Source organism: Hermetia illucens, chromosome 3 (assembly GCF_905115235.1).
Source record: "Hermetia illucens chromosome 3, iHerIll2.2.curated.20191125, whole genome shotgun sequence".
Taxonomy (NCBI): domain Eukaryota; kingdom Metazoa; phylum Arthropoda; class Insecta; order Diptera; family Stratiomyidae; genus Hermetia; species Hermetia illucens.
The window spans coordinates 30,893,514-30,912,842 of record NC_051851.1 but is presented as its reverse complement, the minus strand read 5'-3'; the positions used below and the strand labels follow the sequence as shown (position 1 = coordinate 30,912,842).

At 41.7% G+C, this 19,329-nt stretch overlaps 1 protein-coding gene across 1 annotated transcript in view; it reads right to left on the bottom strand.

The window, feature by feature from the left end:
• The window catches only part of LOC119651092 (proteoglycan Cow), a 247,076-nt gene that overhangs the window by 51,817 nt on the left and 175,930 nt on the right, over positions 1 to 19,329 (bottom strand). Inside the window, exon 3 of the mRNA XM_038054446.1 lies at positions 17,211 to 17,313. Within this exon, the coding sequence (XP_037910374.1) occupies positions 17,211 to 17,313 (103 nt within the window). The remainder of the gene's footprint in view (positions 1 to 17,210; positions 17,314 to 19,329) is intronic.

Genomic DNA, 19,329 nt, shown 5'->3' with positions numbered 1-19,329 from the left:
AACCTAAATTTTGCTTGTCAGAATATAGTCATGGCTGATGCCAAATGAAAAGGTTTATTTTGGACTTTTCGCACTGGCCCAATTTGTAATATCGGTTAGTGTTGTTCAGAAATGTGACACGAAGCCTATGATCACATTATTCAATGCCGCGTTTTCCCGTTTCATCATCATCATCAACGGCGCAACAACCGGTATCCGGTGTAGGCCTGCCTTAATAAGGAACTCCAGACATCCCGCTTTTGCGCCGAGGTCCACCAATTCGATACCTCTAAAAGCTGTCTGGCGTCCTGACCCACGCCATCGCTCCATCTTAGGCAGGGTCTGCCTCGTCTTCTTTTTCTACCATAGATATTGCCCTTATAGACTTTCCGGGTGGGATCATCCTCATCCATACGGATTAAGTGACCCGCCTACCGTAACCTATTGAGTCGGATTTTATCCACAACCGGACGGTCATGGTATCGCTCATAGATTTCTTCATTGTGTAGGCTACGGAATCGTCCATCCTCATGTAGGGAGCCAAAAATTCTTCGGAGGATTCTTCTCTCGAACGCGGCCAAGAGTTCGCAATTTTTCTTGCTAAGAACCCAAGTTTCCGGGGAATACATGAGGACTGGCAAGATCATAGTCTTGTACAGTAAGAGCTTTGACCCTATGGTGAGACGTTTCGAGCGGAACAGTCTTTGTAAGCTGAAATAGGATCTGTTGGCTGACAACAACCGTGCGCGGATTTCATCATCGTAGCTGTTATCGGTTGTAATTTCCGACCCTAGATAGGAGAAATTGTCAACGGTCTCAAAGTTGTATTCTCCTATCCCTATTCTTCTTCGTGTTTGTGTTTGACCAGTGCGGTTTGATGTTGTTGGTTGATTCGTCTTCGGTGCTGACGTTGCCACCATATATTTTGTCTTGCCTTCATTGATGTGCAGCCCAAGATCTCGCGTCAATCGCCGCCGACTCGATCTGCATGAAGGCAGTTTGTACGTCTCGGGTGGTTCTTCCCATGTATCGATATCGTCAGCATAGGCCAGTAGTTGGGTGGACTTGAAGAGGATCGTACCTCTTGCATTTACCTCAGCATCACGGATCACTTTATCGAGGGCCAGGTTAAAGAGGACGCCTGATAGCGCATCCCCTTGTCGTAGATTGTTGTTGATGTTGAATGGTCTTGAGAGTGATCCTGCTGCTTTTATCTGGCCTCACACATTGGTCAGAGTCAGCCTAGTCAGTCTTATTAATCTCGTCGGGATACCGAATTCCCTCATGGCCGCGTACAGTTTTACCCTGGCTATGCTATCATAGGCGGCTTTAAAGTCGATGAACAGATGGTGTAACTGTTGTCCATATTCCAACAGTTTTTCCATCGCTTGCCGCAGAGAGAAAATCTGATCTGTTGCTGATTTGCCTGGAGTGAAGCCTCTTTGGTATGGGCCAATGATGTTCTGAGCGTATGGGGCTATCTGGCCTAGCAAAATAGTGGAGAATATCTTATAGATGGTACTCAGCAACGTGGTACCTCTATAATTGCTGCACTGTGTGATATCTCCCTTTTTATGTATGAGACAGATAATGCCGTTTGATTCTGGAAAGTGCGAGCCCTACGACAACCACCATCAAAAGCCCTAACACGGTAAAATGAAATATAGTCCCAACTCAGAGAGCAATCCGGCTAAGAACAAAATTGTTCCACCGGGAGATACAATCGATGTAGTGAATGTCAATTTTTATAGCTACCTAGGTTAACCCTCCTAGTTCATCAGTAACAAAAAAACGTCCCTGCTATTGATTCCCCGTTCAAAGAAGAGACAAACACTACCTTCAAAAGCCAAGCAGTTCAAACATAACACTGGGTGTTGACAGCATATTGCTGGAACTCTTAGAAGATGGGACTTATGTGACAAAGTACAAACATTAAACCAGGAGAAACTTGTGGGTGTGAAAACTGAAGAAGATACGCAGGCTGTATTCGATTGGAAAAAATACAAACGGCTTTATAGTTGAGCGATCTGGAGCAGGCCATGTATCTAAGGTTAAGCAGGTCTTAAAGAAATGCTGATGTCTACCAAATATTTATAGAATTCAATCATGCTGTAGTGTGGATTGTGTGGTGCTGTATGAAGTGATGTTATAACCTGGCATGAAAGCGAAATTATTTTACTTTCAAAATACAATATTCGTCATTCAAATAAATTACGAAAGGGAGAAGGGTTAACCCTTATGCTCTTCTTTCAAAATCCTAACCTTTCCATATCAACGGGTCACTATTGTTGGTCGCATATGTTCCTCATTATTAGCACCGCAATAATCGGTCTTCGGTTTACGCCCGCCTTAATAAACGATACCCGGACTTTGCGACGAGGTACATCAATACGATATCCTCAAAAGAAGCCTCACTGAAGGTCATCTGATACCATCGAAACCGGGGTAGTCCTCTGTTCTGGGAGAATTCCTGGAAGCTATGCTCTCAGGCCAGTTATTTGCGGTTAGCACCGCTTGTGAGAGTTCCATGGTGGTTGTGCCCATATCGTGGGCAGAGCTCCTTACAACTCAAGCGTGGAGTTGCGCTGTACAACTCGGGCGCCATACACCTTAGTTGCGACAAAAGTGTAAGATAGGCCACACATCTACTGGTATGAATACTGAGCCTGCACTCAGTATAAACCAGTAACGTTATACCGACCATGGCGGAAGAGGATCGTGGGATTATGCCTACATGGCAGATACTCACTTGAAATCCCCAAAACCTTCAGGCCTGATATTTAGTTAGATGTGGTACTAACATTTTATCTTTTAGGGAGTAGTAATTTGACGCGAAAGAGGCAACTTTGGCCTAATATAACTTTGTTAATAATAATAGGATTTGCACGAAACTTTCCAGTATGATTCTTCATATTAAAACCTATATTATGAACTTAAGGGGTTTGACGATAAATTTTTGAAATTAAAATTATAGTATTCTATTTTTATTTGAGTAGTTATCGTAAGGGATTGACTACTTTCGGACCTCACACGCCTCCCCTTTGCAACTAATATCAAAACTAATAACGTCTTCGTACTCTTCAAGATCTTTCATTTGACACCCCACATGGTTAAATTCCACCAATCTTTTAAGTGTATGGGGACCCCCTGAAGTTCAACGTTCAGCAATATAATCGCATGCGTAGGGGTATACAGTTCCAAACTTTGTACCAAATATCATGTTAATAGGTGTAATTGTTTCTGAGAAAAGTGCACGTGACTGACAGACAGACTGACCGACAGGCAGAAAGGCAGCGGAAGAGAAAACGAGGAGGAGATGCACGTTGAAGACAAATAGGGCATCAAATACAACACAGAGCTATACGGAGTCAACGATGAGCCAGACGTATAAATAACCCAAAACAAAGTGAATAATGCTGTGTTACATATTTTCGAAATTTATCAAAAAAGCTCTCGATGTATTGGTTCGTTGCTCATTCATTGTACTTGACCGAACCGTTACAATTTTTTCAGTTTTACAACAATAGATGCTGCTGAATCATCACTCTCCTATAAGTAGTTCAGTAGTTTCAGTCAGATCCCTTCTTTATCAGTATAAATATTGACTTCTCCGATGACTGCGTATTACTGTCTTGTATATTTTTGTATCTTCCATTATCTGCAGTACTGAGTACTAGACGTTGTTGACCATCATTATACGCCCCTGAATTTCCTCGTTTTTATTACCACCCTACTCTAGATGAACGAAATTGTCCTTTATTGCCTTGTATCCATTTTTCTTTCCGTCGAGTAAACCTTAGTAAAAAAATCCATAATCCACGATGAAGAAATCGACACGCCTGTTGAATGAGTTTCAGTGAGCCTACATTGTATTTCAACAGCTCCCTCTATGATCTCTTCTCTTCATTTGAATGTAATTAAGGACCATTGCAATACCCAGGCTCTGTTGTAGGGCACTAATTTAAATCCTTTTAAAGGTACCTTACCCAATCCAACAATGTTGAAGATGGCTCAGCAAAATCACAACCAGAGCCTTAGATGCAATAAAGAAAGTAGGTTGATACTATGATACTGTGACGCATAACAAGAGCATGCGACGCTGCTATGTCGAGGCAGCGAGTCCTCGGAAAAAGGGACTCAAACTATTGGTGGAATTTAGAGATCGTGGAATTGCGGGATGCACGTTTTCGAGCTTGAAAGAACTGCCAACTATCTAGAGGAAGACTCGACTCCGATGAGAAATGGCAAGCATATGTGAACTTTCGAGATAGGCTTAAACAGACTATATAGACTAGTGAGCGAGAATGCTTCAAGGAACTTTGTGCAGAAGCAGACCAAAACCCCTGGAGAAAGGGGAGCACAAAAAACACAAGCAACCATTGGACGCCCACGCCATACTTGCAGTAACTGCGCAAATTTACCGGAGAATTGGTGATAACAGAGCTTCCGGTTTGGATGCTAATCCCAATAAGGCTCGTAAACTTGCTGTTAAGACCACAGCCGACTAGTTTATGAGCGTATTTGAAAGATGCAAGGTAGAAGGAATTCTCCTCGAGCGGTGGAAGAGACAAAAACTGGTTTTGCTCCCGAAGCCGAATAAGCACCCAGGACACCCATCATCATACCGCCCGATTTGCCTTATCGACACTGCAGGAAAGATGCTCGAAAGGGTCATCTACAACAGACTGCTCCCTAGCTTCGAATATAAGGGTGCACTATCGGAGCGACAATTTGGATTTCGACAAACCCACTCAACGATCGACGCCGTAGACGTTGTTTTGAAGCTGGCTCGAGACGCGATGTCGTCTAAAAAATGCTGTGCCGTGGTGATGTTGGACATAAAAAATGTTTGTTTGTTTGTCCTATTCCGCTAGTAGGGAGTGGATAAAAAGCTCACTGGTCAAAACTGGTGCCCCTAGCTATTTGTCTAAGCTCCTCGACAGTTACCTTTCGGAGAGGACACTTTGGTACGATATGGATGAGGGATCCAAGCAGTATACTGTCACCGCAGGAGTACCACAGGGCTGAGTGTTGGGTCCTCTTCTGTGGTACCTCATGTACAATGGGTTCTTGTCCTTCCCATGCCAAGGGAGGCCACGATAATCGGTTTCGCAGATGATCTAGCTGTGGTTTTCCACGCGAAACAACCTGAAGACGTTGGAGTGAATTACTGTAAATAAGCTGAAGTGGGGGAGAAGGAGTTAAATTCTTAATTATTGTTTTCGGGAAAAGCTTGAATTGCGTACATCGATAAGAAATGGGATCCGAAACTGGGAAAAAATAGCGAAAAACTGGAAAAATTGCATGAGAAGCTTTGCATGTTGCACACCTTTGTTAATAGGGTCGAAAAGGAAAGAAATTTGCAATGTTTTAGTTAATTTTAATTATTTACCATTAATCCCTCAATATCGTTATTCCACAAAAGAAAACTCTTTATTGCCCAGTGCAAATATTGTCATGATTTTATTGGCGCATATGTTGCACAATGTTCATATTGCTGCAGTCATATTCCCAGTGAAATCTGCGGTCTCCAATAGTGCGGCGCAGCACCACTTGTCTTTTGAGCAACATCAAAGAAACAACTCAAGGCCCAAACTATAATGTAAATAGTTTAAAATCTGTGACGCTTCTGTTACATAAATGCAATTTCCTTTCTCCAGGACATAGCGAACAGAAGGCGCTCAACAAAGTACCATTTATTGTGTCGTATTTTACTATGAGGCAAGTCCTTTAAAGGCAAGCTTGAAGGTAAGAAAACTGTTATGATCTCAACATTGGGTCCAGAATCATAATTAAAACTCCGGAGCAAAGATACTACAATTCTCCCCTTTTTGCATAAACAAGTGAAGAATATACACCTTCACCACTCCTCCCACACCCAATCCCTATAAACATAATTGAAGGTAATACACAAGAGCAAGAGACCAATTGCAAACACAACTGAAAATTTCGATTTCATCTAAACATATTCATTAAAAGTCCTTCGTTTGAGGACTATTTTCGATGTGATCAACTTCCTTTCGATTCCATCTCAATTCCAATTATTCATCTAGGACTGACTCAATATATTCATGAGATTTCTTTACAATGAAATGAAGAACTTTTGATCACATGGTTCAGTGATTTTCCAATTTAGGACGTCCGCCCATACATACAAATTCTACGTGCGAGGATTCTTTTTTCAAAGTGGGTCTGTCAGTTGAGTGGCTTTCATTAAAATATCTGGAATAGGATTAACGACCTGTTGTTACGAGTGGCAACAAATATTTTAGATTTGGGTACGCAATGTGTGTATTCACCCCCACGCAATGTAAAGTACATTCCTATGATCACTGGTATAATTGAAATTTGTGTAATATACATTAATTACTTTATTAAGAGGTTTTAACTCAGCGGAATGAATAATTTGCGAGGATTTATGCGAATTGCACGCATTTTCAATTACAGGATTAAATTCACTTTTGCAGATGAAATATGCACAGTCTATGGTGCATAACTGGCCACAAATAAATTTTCAACTATTTCGAGGGTGTTTTATCGCTGATTCGATTAAAATATGTATATTCTGTGAAACTCATATACCTGTATGTATGTATCAACTTCTATGCATGCTTTGAACTTGTTGCATGAGTGGTTTGGCTTAGCATCTGGGAGAATTCCTGAAAGTTAGTGCAAACTTTCGAACTATTTAGCTGTGATTTGCTTGGAAAATTTAATTGAGATCTAACGATTCCAAATGTTTGTGTTTGAACTACTCAGGTATCTTCCGTGAGTTTAATATATTTGGAACACGACCATTCCAAAACATTGGAAACACAATAAAAAACTTTCGACTCAGAATTTTCTTATTAGGAGCCACGTCCAGAAAGTAAACCCATTGGGGCTCTCAAGGCTATAGGGAATGGCTTTTCGGCATGTTTGGCAGCGCTGCTTCACTACCCACTTCCAAACGAGACCAATTAGAGGTTAGTATGTTGAAAATTCTTAATCCAGGAGCACCTTTCCGAAAAATATCTCTCCAATATCACACCAAGGCCGAAACATTTCAGCTGAGATTTTTAACGAGATTAAAACCTTTCAAAGTGACGGAGTTTGGTTGCCCACTACACGCTTCAAACTGAAGGATAGTCTCAACAATGGCGCAACCCCTTTTCACCCTCTGTCAAAAAATTACGAATCACTATTTGAGCCAAAAAAGTTATAGCACCTGCGGTTTGGGACCATTTTGATTGAATATCTGGCTCAGGGAGATACAATCCACGTGACAAGATACTGTGTTACCCTAAACAATTGAAAAGGCGATTCAGAATAAAAGGAGTGGCATACTAACAAAGGAAATCTGCTTTCTGCACGACAATATTAGACCTCGTATGGCCAATACAGCAAGGCAATGCCTGGATTCGCTTCGGTGGGACGCTTGGAACGATGTCCTGCATCTTCCTAAACTGACACCTGAAGATTGCTGTATGTTAATTTCTCTTATATGCACACATGGATGGAAAAAGGTTTTTGATGGACAAGGAGGGGTGGTGGACAAGTTGACGAAGGAGCTGGGGGTGAACCTTTTTGAGACAGGCATCATGAAATAGATCCCCCGTCACCACCTCTACCGAAAGGAATGGCGGCTACATTTGCTGAAAAATAACTTATGTATGGCCATCATTTAACCCTCGGCGGAGTATAGCGCGTCATCTCTCGCGGTTACCTGAAATGCCCTCCAGCTCCCCCAGAACCTCCCGAGATACGCGCACTCCTCTGCTGCTGTCCTGTACCAACTGCCCTTGGGCGACCCACTCATCTGTAATCTTGAGGGGGTTGATTCCACGGCATGGGGTACTCAGCAACGGAATTGTCACCACTCCTTAATGTGTGACCTATCCACTGTCACTTCCACCTTCCGATCACATCACCACGGGAAACAAACATGCGCACCTTCGTGCAATTGTTCGTTTGTAATAGTATCAGGCCCAACCACTTCGATAATACGACGCTGACAGGTGTTCAGGAAGACTTGGAGATTTCGAATGGCAGTGGGGTCATTTTCTATGTGCTACTCCCATATAACAACACAGAAGGAACACTAGCACAGAGCAGTCTCTGAATCTTGGTGTTGAGATAACTCCATTTGCAGATTTTAGACAGGGCAACGAAAGCATGTCATCAACGCATTAGCCAAAATCTAGTTTGGTGCTACCGTCGGCAGAAACCACACTTCTAGATGTACAAATTGGTCGATGCCTTTGATGCTCTGTCCATTAATGCAGATAGGGAGAATTCGATGTTTGCCTTCATTCGAACTCTACTTGCCGCTGTAATCAGCGTAGTCGAAGTGTGAAAAGATGTCATCATCCATTGAATTCGTCCACATCCTCCGGATAAAGCAGCATGAAGAACTATCGGTGAAGAAATAATGTCGGTAACAAGATGCAACCCCGTCGGATTCCGCTTTGCACTTCAAAATTCTCTGAGGTTTTGCCTTGGTGCAGCACGTGATATTCTGCGCGATCATATGTCACTCTGATAATAGCTATCAGTTTCTCCGGAATATTCCTCTTGCGTAAAACACTCCAGATGGACACCCTGTTCACACTGTAAAAAACTTCTTCGGAATCGATGGAGAGCAGGTGAAACAAGCATCTAAACTCCGCGCACAGTTCCAAAATGATTCGTAGGGAGTTGATGTGGTGAACGCTGTAGTTTCCGGAGAGGTAATCAGCTTGCTCCCTGTCGATTACGTTTTCGAAATGCTCTTTATTGCGTTCCAGAATTATTTTAAACATTATTTTTAGGACGGCAGGGAGCACGCAGATACCCCTCCAATTGCAACATTCAAAATGACTACCAGACTGTTGGAATCTCAACAATCATCCCCTCCTTTCACTCTCTGGGAAAGGTCTCCAATTCCCAGGATTTCCATAGAAGTGGAAGTAGAAGATCTGCAGTAACTGCGGGTGCAGCGATAAATAACACGGCGGGGACACCATCAAGACCAGCGCCTTCTTTCGTTTGAATGCGTTAACCGCCGAAATGATTTCTCTTCTGCTTAGAGGAACAGTACGTATTCGCATGCTATAGTGGCAACCACATAGTCATTGGATCTGATACGGTTGAGAACATTGGTGAAGTGTTCCTTCCACCTCCTCAGTTACTCGTCATCGTGGATGAGATGTCGACCGTTAACGTCCTTCATAGGATCATTTGATTTTTATCCTTCACATGACTTTTTGATTTGTGACCACATGCGAGCTCTTTCGTGATGTGGTATATACTTCTAAAATTATTGCGTTCTGTCGCTCCACCACCCTCACTCACATTAGCCAATGGAGCTTTCACCACCCCAACGCAACACGTAAGCGGAAGTAAGCGACCACCCGATGGTGATCTGTTTCGAGGCCGCCTCTTTTGTTAAGCACAACCAAGAGGCAAATCTTAAATCTACTGCCGATCGCTAAATGGTCAGTCTAATTGCTCATGGGGTGTTGATCAGTTTAATATTCAGATCACCCATCCCAATCGCAACGTCAACTCAACCTTCCCTAAATTGATCGTAGAAAGGATCCCTTCCCACTGGATGGGATCTCTCTGGGGTCTCTGTTGGTGGATAGCACTATACAATTGTGATGCTGTAGCGACCTAGACCAAATTCTTGCGGTCAGAAGTTTCTGGGAAAACGGCTCCTAAATCAGAAGAGCGAGTCTTGTGCTAGTCAAATACAGGATCCGCGTCGACTACCACTCGGCTTTCCAGAGTACAAAAGCACATTGTCATTCGTGTGGCAAGAGGGAAAGGAATGCCTTCCAGAATCCCACCATACTACAATACTTAGTCCCAGAGTGTTTAGCGTATATCATTGGATTTCTCAATCAAGTTGGAGAAAGCAAACATTCTGAGGACCCTCGCTTCCATTTTCGACGAGCGTGTGCACATTTCAAAAACCAATCGATAGCCGTGAGGTCAGTTCCTATCCAAGGCGTGATAGACTTTTCGGTACCAGTGGAGTTTCAAAATTTGCAGGTTGCTAATCCACAAATTTCTGTTCCTTTTAGTCACTTCTCACGACAACGACGGGGAAGGCTGACAATTTGCAGCAGAATAGAAAGGGAAAATGTTATACAGATGCATAATCTCAGAAAACTAGACATTTATGAAAGTTATCAGATCTCGTAGCTGTTTCGAGTCAAAAGTGGATCTTTTTTGATCAATGGATTAACAGTAGCGATATTGCGTAAAGATTTCGGTCGTTGATCTTTTTATAGGGAACTTAAGATTTTTTGGAGAGTCCATCTTCTTGAACAAGGTTAATAACCTGAAATTTTCCTCATTTATGACTCAAGCTTCAAAGAATAAGTGAGGACTGGCAAGAGCTGGTGACTCTCTGGCAAGACATTTTGAAGAAAGGCATAAAAAGAAGAAGGTTATTTTGGTTGCCAACAGTTTTGCGCGGATTGTGACTTTTGATACCAAAAAAAAGGAAATAAATTAGCTTTTTCGATTTAGATAGGTGGAGGTTTAACCTAACTATATTCAATATGAAAATGTCGTTCAGATTGCAAAGATTACTAGCTGTCTATTGCCGTTTTTCTTCTAGGTCACCCCATTTTCTCGACGGTCTTCTTCGCAGTGATGAAAGTCTGTTGGTGCCCCTTTGGATGTAATGATAATAAACACATATCGATGGGAAACGATCAAAAGGTCGGCCGAAACAACGGTGGTTTGATACACTGGATGGGGTTTGGAAAGCCTCGCGGCTGCATCCAGATGAAGCATTTGATAGAGCAAAATGACGCAATCGTTCATAACCAACCGACCCCGCTTCTAAACAGGAGAAAAGTTTAACAAAAAGAAAATAAAAGGAAGACATATCAACGAATTCCTTTTCTACGATTCAGGACCGGTTTATAAGAAATTCTGACTATTATATTCTCGCCTCTATTATTGTGGTCCTTCATCTTCTTTACAGATCCGATAATATGCACTTTATAAAAGTGAACCATAGTCTGTGGCAGAGGAATCTGCTCTTTACTTGATCCTTCTGCTTCATTTTTTTCTTGCATGTTTCCCCGAAAGTTCTATTTGCTTCGTTTAATTAAAGGCTGCATTCGCCGGGGTGAGCTTCAACATCAAAACCTCAACCTCTGTCCATACTCATTTCTTCATTTCCATTCCATTCTGAATCACGATATCTCCTGTTCAGTTTTTTGTCTAGTATATCCGCATAGTATATTTTTCATAGTGTTAGTTTTTCCCCATTAGATTATCACTGAATCTTTGCTAGAGCTTTGCTATCATCACAATCGTGTGTAATTAGTACCAGGGTCTGTTCCATTTTTCTCCTGGGCGAACGGGCGAACGAAAGGTGGTCTGTGCCTGCAGGATCGATGGAGGGGGATATTGGAAACGCTGGGAGAAATGGGCCATTGAAGAGAGCAGGTCGTTCGTACTGTGAACCTTTGTCGAAACGCCTCATCATGGAGAATCATGGAGCGTTTATTGGCTGGTCAAATAAAGTTTGATAAAACGGTCAAGGAGACTCACTACATGATTTTCGAGACCTGTGATGATCCTGTCATTGGTAAATCGGGTGTTTTTGAATGGCACAAGCTATTCCGAGTAGGTAGAGCAAGAGTGGAAGACGACAACCTCTCCGGACGCAATTCGACCAGTAAAAGCCACGGAAATCTATTGCGAGTGAAAAATTTACTGAACAGTGATCATAGGATGAGTATCAGAATGATTACTGATGGCTTGAGCATCCTTTAAACCGAAGCTCCCAGAAGCCTTAAGAAAAATGTGCGCTTAGTTGATACCGCGACTGTTGTCAGATTAGGAAAAGGTAAACCGAAAAGAAATTTGGCAAAATCTTCTTCACCATGTGAATGAGGACCCCTACTTTTTGGACTTGGCCTCGCCAGACATTTTTCTATTCCTGAGAATAAAATCGTGTGCCAATAGAGACGGTCCTACATGCCGTTACGAAGGAGTTAAACAGCATTCCGATCCACGTGTTCGTGGAGGCGTACAAAATCTTCATAACTGGTTGGCAGCAATATGTACATGTGAAAGGGTTCTATTTCCAAAAATTCTAATCGTTTATACTATTCCTCTTGATTTTTTTTTTTGAATAAAAATGAGAGCACTTTTAAAACAGACCATGTAGCAGTAAAACACCAAATCACCAAAGCAAACACAACTTAACCATCGAACTTCGGCCAAAAGTATAGTCTGAGATAAATTCTTTAAATTCAACTAGACGCTGTATGCTTCAGCGTGAAAAAACTATAGACTTTTCATAGATAGATTTTCCTTATGTGTTACCCTGACAAGAATTATAAATAGAAAATGGACAAAAAGAACAATTTGAGCACCTCATAGGTACATCCGTAGCCTAAATAATGACGAAATCTATGAGCGATACCATGACCGTCCGGTTGTGGATAAAATCCGGCTCAATAGGTTACGGTGGGCGGATCACTTAATCCGTATGGATGAGGATGATCCCACTCGGAAAGTCTATAAGGGCAATATCTATGGTAGAAGAAGAAGACGAGGCCGACGCCGCCTGAGATGGAGCCATGGCGTGGTGGACCTCGGTACAAAACCGTGATGCCTGGAGTTCCTTATTAAGGTAGGCTTAGACGAATACCGGTTGTTGCGCTGTTGATGATGATTATAGGTACGTGCATCAATAAGTAAGTTCATATTTGAAAAGGTATTCTGGACACACTTCGTCTCGAAAAAAGAGAAAAGGTACCAAAAAGCTTGCGAAAACGAAGCAAGAAGTATTACCATTCATATATCAGGGAGAAGATACTTCTTCTTCTACTTCTACAGCGTCTTCCGGTGCCACCACTATGGAGGTTCTCCTCGGCCACTTGGTTTTGGTTTGGCCAATAGGGTTGCCACCCCATCTTTCTCACCGCCACCTCAGAGCACCTATGTTAATCTAGTGAGGAAAAGGACAGAAATTGTCATTCTACAAGTCAGGACAGTGCATGAGATAATTAGCACTTACTTCAGAAGGAGAGAAACTTATGCTATGCCAGAAATATATGTGTATCAACAAAGTTTTGGTAGACTTAATGCGTACTTAACAATCCAAAAGTAGATTTTGGATATAAAATAGACTACTTTCTTGAGTCTCTTTGGAAAACAGTTCTTGGCTTGATGATATAATTCTCAAATTGTTAAATATCCTTCTGGACCTGAAATATAAAGTGCGTAATTCTTCATCTGCATCAATGATGCTAATGCTGTCCTTCTAGAATGCATTACGGCATCGTTGATTTCCCACCACATTCGCCTGCTATATAAATACAAAAGCGAAGCACGACTGACGGAATTTTAAATATCTAAATTAGTTTCATTTGCGGAAACGTACGGCGAACATTAACACATTTATTTCCGAGAGATACAAGGAATTCTGCAAACATGTTGCCAGGAGTGCACCATCGGAAACCAATAAAAATAATTAGCAAGATGAAACCACTAAAGGATAAAAGCCCTTTAACATGCTGAAGGAAAAAATGGACGTGGGCCTCTGTGGGAAATAATGGACGGACCAGTATAGTGAAATAAAAAGTGGGTAGTACAAATAAAGGTACGACGTATTTTGATGCCACTGTGTGGTTCCAGCATCAATGAAGCCGTGTAGTTTCCAGCAGCTCAAGCCGAAAAACATGCATCCTTCAGATGACATTTCACTGAATACTACAATTTTAATAAAATGTTGTTTTTTAGCACATTTTATATGTATATACTAAGGAGTCTGACAACAAATATCTTTTTGATCAAACTCAATGCTTATTTAAAATTAAGCTTGTAGCAGATAGTGTTAACAATACACATAAATATAAGAAGTTTAATGAGGCTTGCAGAAATTGTATCTTAAAATTCATTCGTTGTTGGATACAACTTGCTCGTATTACTATTCTAGTATCCTATTGTTTTAATATTTCACTTCCAGGCTTTGGATGCAACTTCTTAGAAATCCTTTCTTCGTTGTTGAAAAGGAAGCAAAATAAATTATTAGTTTTCTGATTACATCACAGCTGTTAGGACTAAAAGTCCGTATCCTGTTGTGGACGCACCATTCGAGCAAAAATTGTCCTACAGCGAAGGTTAATTAAGTTTGCTCATTATTAGCTCCAGCTTTTCCGAATATGCTAGAGAAAGTGTATAACTGAAAATTCACAGCGATTAGATTTAAACCGTAAAGGTTGCAGACAATGTAGAAGCGCTTCAACCGATAAAATAAAGTTATATTATATATTATAATTCGAAGTGCCTTCCAAATGGTAACGGCAAAGAAACACCGTAGAAACGGCGTTAAACGGGCTCCTAAAGAAATAGAATCCGAACATGAGGACACGGCAGCGACGGACTCGGTCGTGACCACGCACGGTGAGTCTGACGCAACCCACAACTCGGACAGCACGGTTAAATACCGGTGCAACGAACGTCAGCTACGAATTAGCTTCCCTCAGGAAGCAGAACAAGGATCTGCTCGGTAAACTAAAGGGGGTCCTAAGCAAGAGCAAGTCCCTGGAAGACTTAATCTGGAGGCTACAGTCAACAATTGCCTCGTTCGAGGCTACAATTAAATTGTCGTGTGGTGGTCCTAGCTTCAAACAAAGCAACTGCTCAACAACAGCGCCGCGGAAGTGGACTCCCAGTACCAGCTCTCCAGTTAATCTTGATAATAAGCAATAGACCCTAGCGGCACCAAAACATCAATAACAGCCCCCACAGGCACCCTGGAGGAAACGGGTGAGTTCCAGAATTTTTCTTATTGTTATTATTGAACCTGCGAAAAACTTCAGTGTTACACAGACCATAACCTCCATCAAAGCCTTGCTGGTAAAAAAATCAGGAGGCTCCAACCATCAAATCCTCCTTAAATCCGAAGAGGACTAACCACTACAAAGAACCATCTCATGCAAAACAAGGTGAAGTTCTTCATGTATACCATTCCTTCTGAGAAAACCACATTATTCGTGGTTTGTGTCACACATACCCCGCACAGGAGGTTGTTGAGGATCTGAAATCCTAACGAATCTCCAACGTGCTATCCATCAAACCGTCACCTCGAAAGCGAAGCAAGAAAGCCGTAAACTGAGTCTGGCGCCTAGGAGGCGTCAATCCTTCTAGATCGATGATTTCACTGCAGTTAAGGCGAAATATCGCACTTTAGCCCGCTTCAGGAATTATAATAATAATAATCGTTGGTGCCACGATACAATTGGATCAGGGCCTTGAAGTGTGTTAGAGCACATCATTGAAGACCGTAACGGTGTACAACAGAATTACAGTACCCTATAGGAGGCAATGTGGTCAGCATTGCGCTCGCCCGATCTTATTTCCCTGAATTGACTCAGGTACTCATTCATAGCTGAGTCGATTGGTATCCGACGGCAAATCATGATACAAATCCTACTTCCACCCGTGAAATTTAAACCGCGACCTTCCGCACCACAGCCTTGAGCTCTAACCATTCAGCTATCCGAATCCATGAAAGATAAATTGTCCCAGTTCTAACTTCCACAGAACCAGAAAGTTTCTAACGAGACAATTGACTATACGGTTCGTCAACATACTGAAGTAATTCAGGAGGTATGTGACGAATTCGTTACAAAACTTCCCCCAACTTTTCTATGATATCCTACAAGACATCCACTCCAAGAAAAGACTACGGCGGAGATTTTGTAAATAGATAGTATCCGCACTACTCTTCCCTAAATAACGAGATCCATGACGTTGGAGCATCTTGACCCTGTATACGAACCACCTTCATAACCGTCTCTTCAACATCAAGCTAACATCTAACACATACAGGGAACTCAGGAAAACATCCCCACCACTTGGAAAAACTTCCAACCGCAATGACATCCTTCAACAAACGTAGCCTCTCTTGAGAAAGCAAACGTCCTTGCTAACCATTTCATGAAAACCCACCACTCCACATGCTTGACTGAAGCTTGGAAACGGAAGTCAACGCTTCAATTAACTGCCTTCGATCCTCACTGATAAGACTGACTAGGCTGACCCTGACCAATGTGCGAGACCAGATAAAAGCAGCAGGGTCACTCTCAAGACCCGTCTACATCAACAACCGTCTACGACAAGGGGATGCGCTATCATGTGTCCTCTTTAACCTGGCCCTCGAGAAAGTGATCCGTGATGCTGAGGTGAATGCAAGAGGTACGATCCTCTTCAAGTCCACCCAACTACTGGCCTATGCTGACGATATCGACATCATGGGAAGAACCACCCGAGACGTACAAACTGCCTTCATCCAGATCGAGCAAGCGGTAATTGGCGCAAGATCTTGGGCTGCACATCAATGAAGACAAGACAAAGTATATGGTGGCAAAGTCAGCACTAAAAAACAACCAAACATAAACATCAAACTGCACTGGTAAAACGGGAAGAACATAGATAGGAGACTACAACTTAAGAGATCGTTGATAATTTCTCCTATCTAGGGTCGAAAATCACAACCGATAGCTAGGATGATGAAATCCGCGCGCAGTTGTTGGCAGCCAGCAGGGCCTACTTCAGTCCACAAAAACTGTTCCACTTGAAACGTCTCATCATAGGGTCAAAACTCTTACTGTACAACACCATGATCTTGCCAGTTCTCATGTATTCCTCGGAGACTTGAGCTCTTAGCATGAAAAATTGCAAACTCTCTCGAGAGAAGAATCCTCCGAAGCTTTTTTGGTCCCCTACATGAGGATGGACGATTCCGTAGCCTACACAATGGCGAAATCTATGAGCCATGTGGATAAAATCCGGCTCAATAGGTTACGATGAGCGGGTCACTTAATCCGTATGGATGAGGATGATTCAGTCCGGAAAGGGCAATATCTATGGAAGAAAAGGAAGACGAGGCAACCCTGCCTGAGTTGGAACGATGGCGTAGGTTAGAACGCCAGACAGCTTTTAGGAATATCGAATTGGTGGACGTCGGTGCAAAACCGGGATGTCTGGAGTTCCTTTTTAAGGCAGGCCTACACCGGATACCGGTTGTTGCGCCGTTGATGATGATAATAGTAATCATGAGAATATGAAAAGTAGAGTGAGGGAATCTCGAAGACACATCTACCTTTCTTTTTATATAGCTAATTATTTAGAACTACTTTTGTCGTTGATTTGCTTCAACTTCTTTTTAAAAATACCCACTCTGAAAAATTGAAGGAAATTATCAAGAAATACAATTCTAGCAAGCTTACCTGTTTCTATGTAATTCCTTCTTAGATACACACACCGCTGTATAAGCATCTTCTAGTAAGCATAATTCACGTTTTTTGCAATTTAAAGGTCGACATAAATCACCTGTAAAATAACAAGAAAATAACTGTTCAGAAATAAGGTCTACATTTTTTGTGAACTATAAACGGTGATTAGCATATCAGAAAATTTAAAGATCAAAAAACCTGGGCCCAAGTTGTATCCTTAATTTAATAATAATATTCGTTGAATTCCTAAAGAATCATAAGTGAAAGCAATTGGACATATCATTTCATTCGCCTTTGCCCTGTTATGGCGGAAAGATTCATTAGCTTGTACACAGCATGTTTCCTTCTTCTCCTGTTTCGAATCCTTCACTACCTCCACTATCCTCCCTTCAAATTCCTACTTCCTATCCCCATATCATATTACAAGTTAGCCTATATTCAATGTTAATTTATAATTTTTATTACTCTCTTTTAAAATTTTTACTCACAAAACCCTTTCACCTTTTAAACTCCCTAAAACCCTAAGACCCATGTAAATATTTTCAACAATACCTGTAATAAAGAAATTTGGCAAATATTCAAAACTGATCATTAATCCTTTTTTGCCGTTGTTTCCACCATACAATGCATGGCTGGGCTATGTACACGTCATACTGCATATTAACATATGCGTTTCTAGCATTTGTCTCGGGCTGATGCAAAACGATTTGGATGATATTGCGGAGATTTTTGTTATAGATGTTTAGAACCCCCCAGCGAACGGAAAGTACGACTGAATCGGTTTCTTTGCTCCTGTGCAGAAATGCCTGACCGAAATTATTCCTTTCTCGAAATGAGCACAAGAGTTCTGTAAGAGCTGGAGTAAGATATCAGACATTCCGCTGTTTGCAGACAAGTCCCGGTCATTTTTTCGCGGACACTGCGTTCCAGACGAAGAGACCGATATATCATTCTACGGCCTTTTCTCCATGATTCAATCTCAGATAAAAAGTTAAGCAGATCACTGTCAATGACCTGCCTGTTGGCCGTCACGTCGATAAAACGCTACCTTTAACTCAGTCATTCCACCTCATTGTCAACCCCTTTGAACTGGACCCTGCGAACTGGAAACCCAGTGAGAAGTCCATAATTGATAATGTCAACAAATTGAAAGAATATTAGTGCCGTTAAGTAAGGAATTAGCGAGTGAGAACCCCAGGCGAATGAACATGTTTTTCCCCATTTAATTTTATAATCAATTTTGAGTCAACAATATACGAATGGCATAAAACTTCCAAAAACATTAAGGATATGATCCCTAATGGACCTTCCCTCTTGATCGTGACAGTCGCGTCTGAAGTTTTCGACTCCACTCGCGCGTGCTTTCTGATAGGTTTACATAATATTTCCCTTTTTAAGGGTTTGTGTAAAACAAAACCATATTAGAATTGAAATTGACTAGGAACCACCCTTAAGTTGATCGGTCAACTGTAGTAATATATGCTATACTATAGAGTATGATACTACCAAGTTTGGCGGAAATCGCACCATTACTAACAGAGTTGTAATAGGTCAAATTTGCAACTTCTGTGCAAATTACACATTGCAAGACTTTAAAAGTCAGTAGCATACTAAAGTGAATGGTCTGACAAAATAAATGCCTAAACATTTCGAGGTAGATACAAATGGGACAAATGCCCATTCAACTATGCTTATATAAGCAAAACACAAAGCCTTTCATACTTGCAGCGTTCAGCTTCCGGTTTCCGAACTTGTTTTTTCCGCGGTAGTTCCATGCAATGGCTAAAAGACACCTGAAATTTTTGTAAAATGTCACGTGGGGGTTTTTACTCCCCAAAAGAACCCCTCCGAGTGTGGCTAGTATAAATGCAGGTAAGTGCATATAAGCGGGAAGAATTTCAGCATTCACAGACGGAATTTCATGCGGAATTTTGTCATCCTTTTAAATTTTGTAAATAGTTCAGCCCGTCTTGGTGAACTTCGACCGACTAGGATGGTCTTTTTTACGCCCTATGGCTGAGATAATGAATGAATGGAAGGCCCAGAAACTTGTTGAAAGCCATCATGCAGAAACTATTTTGCCCTCAGCATCTACCCGCGGTCAATGCCAGTC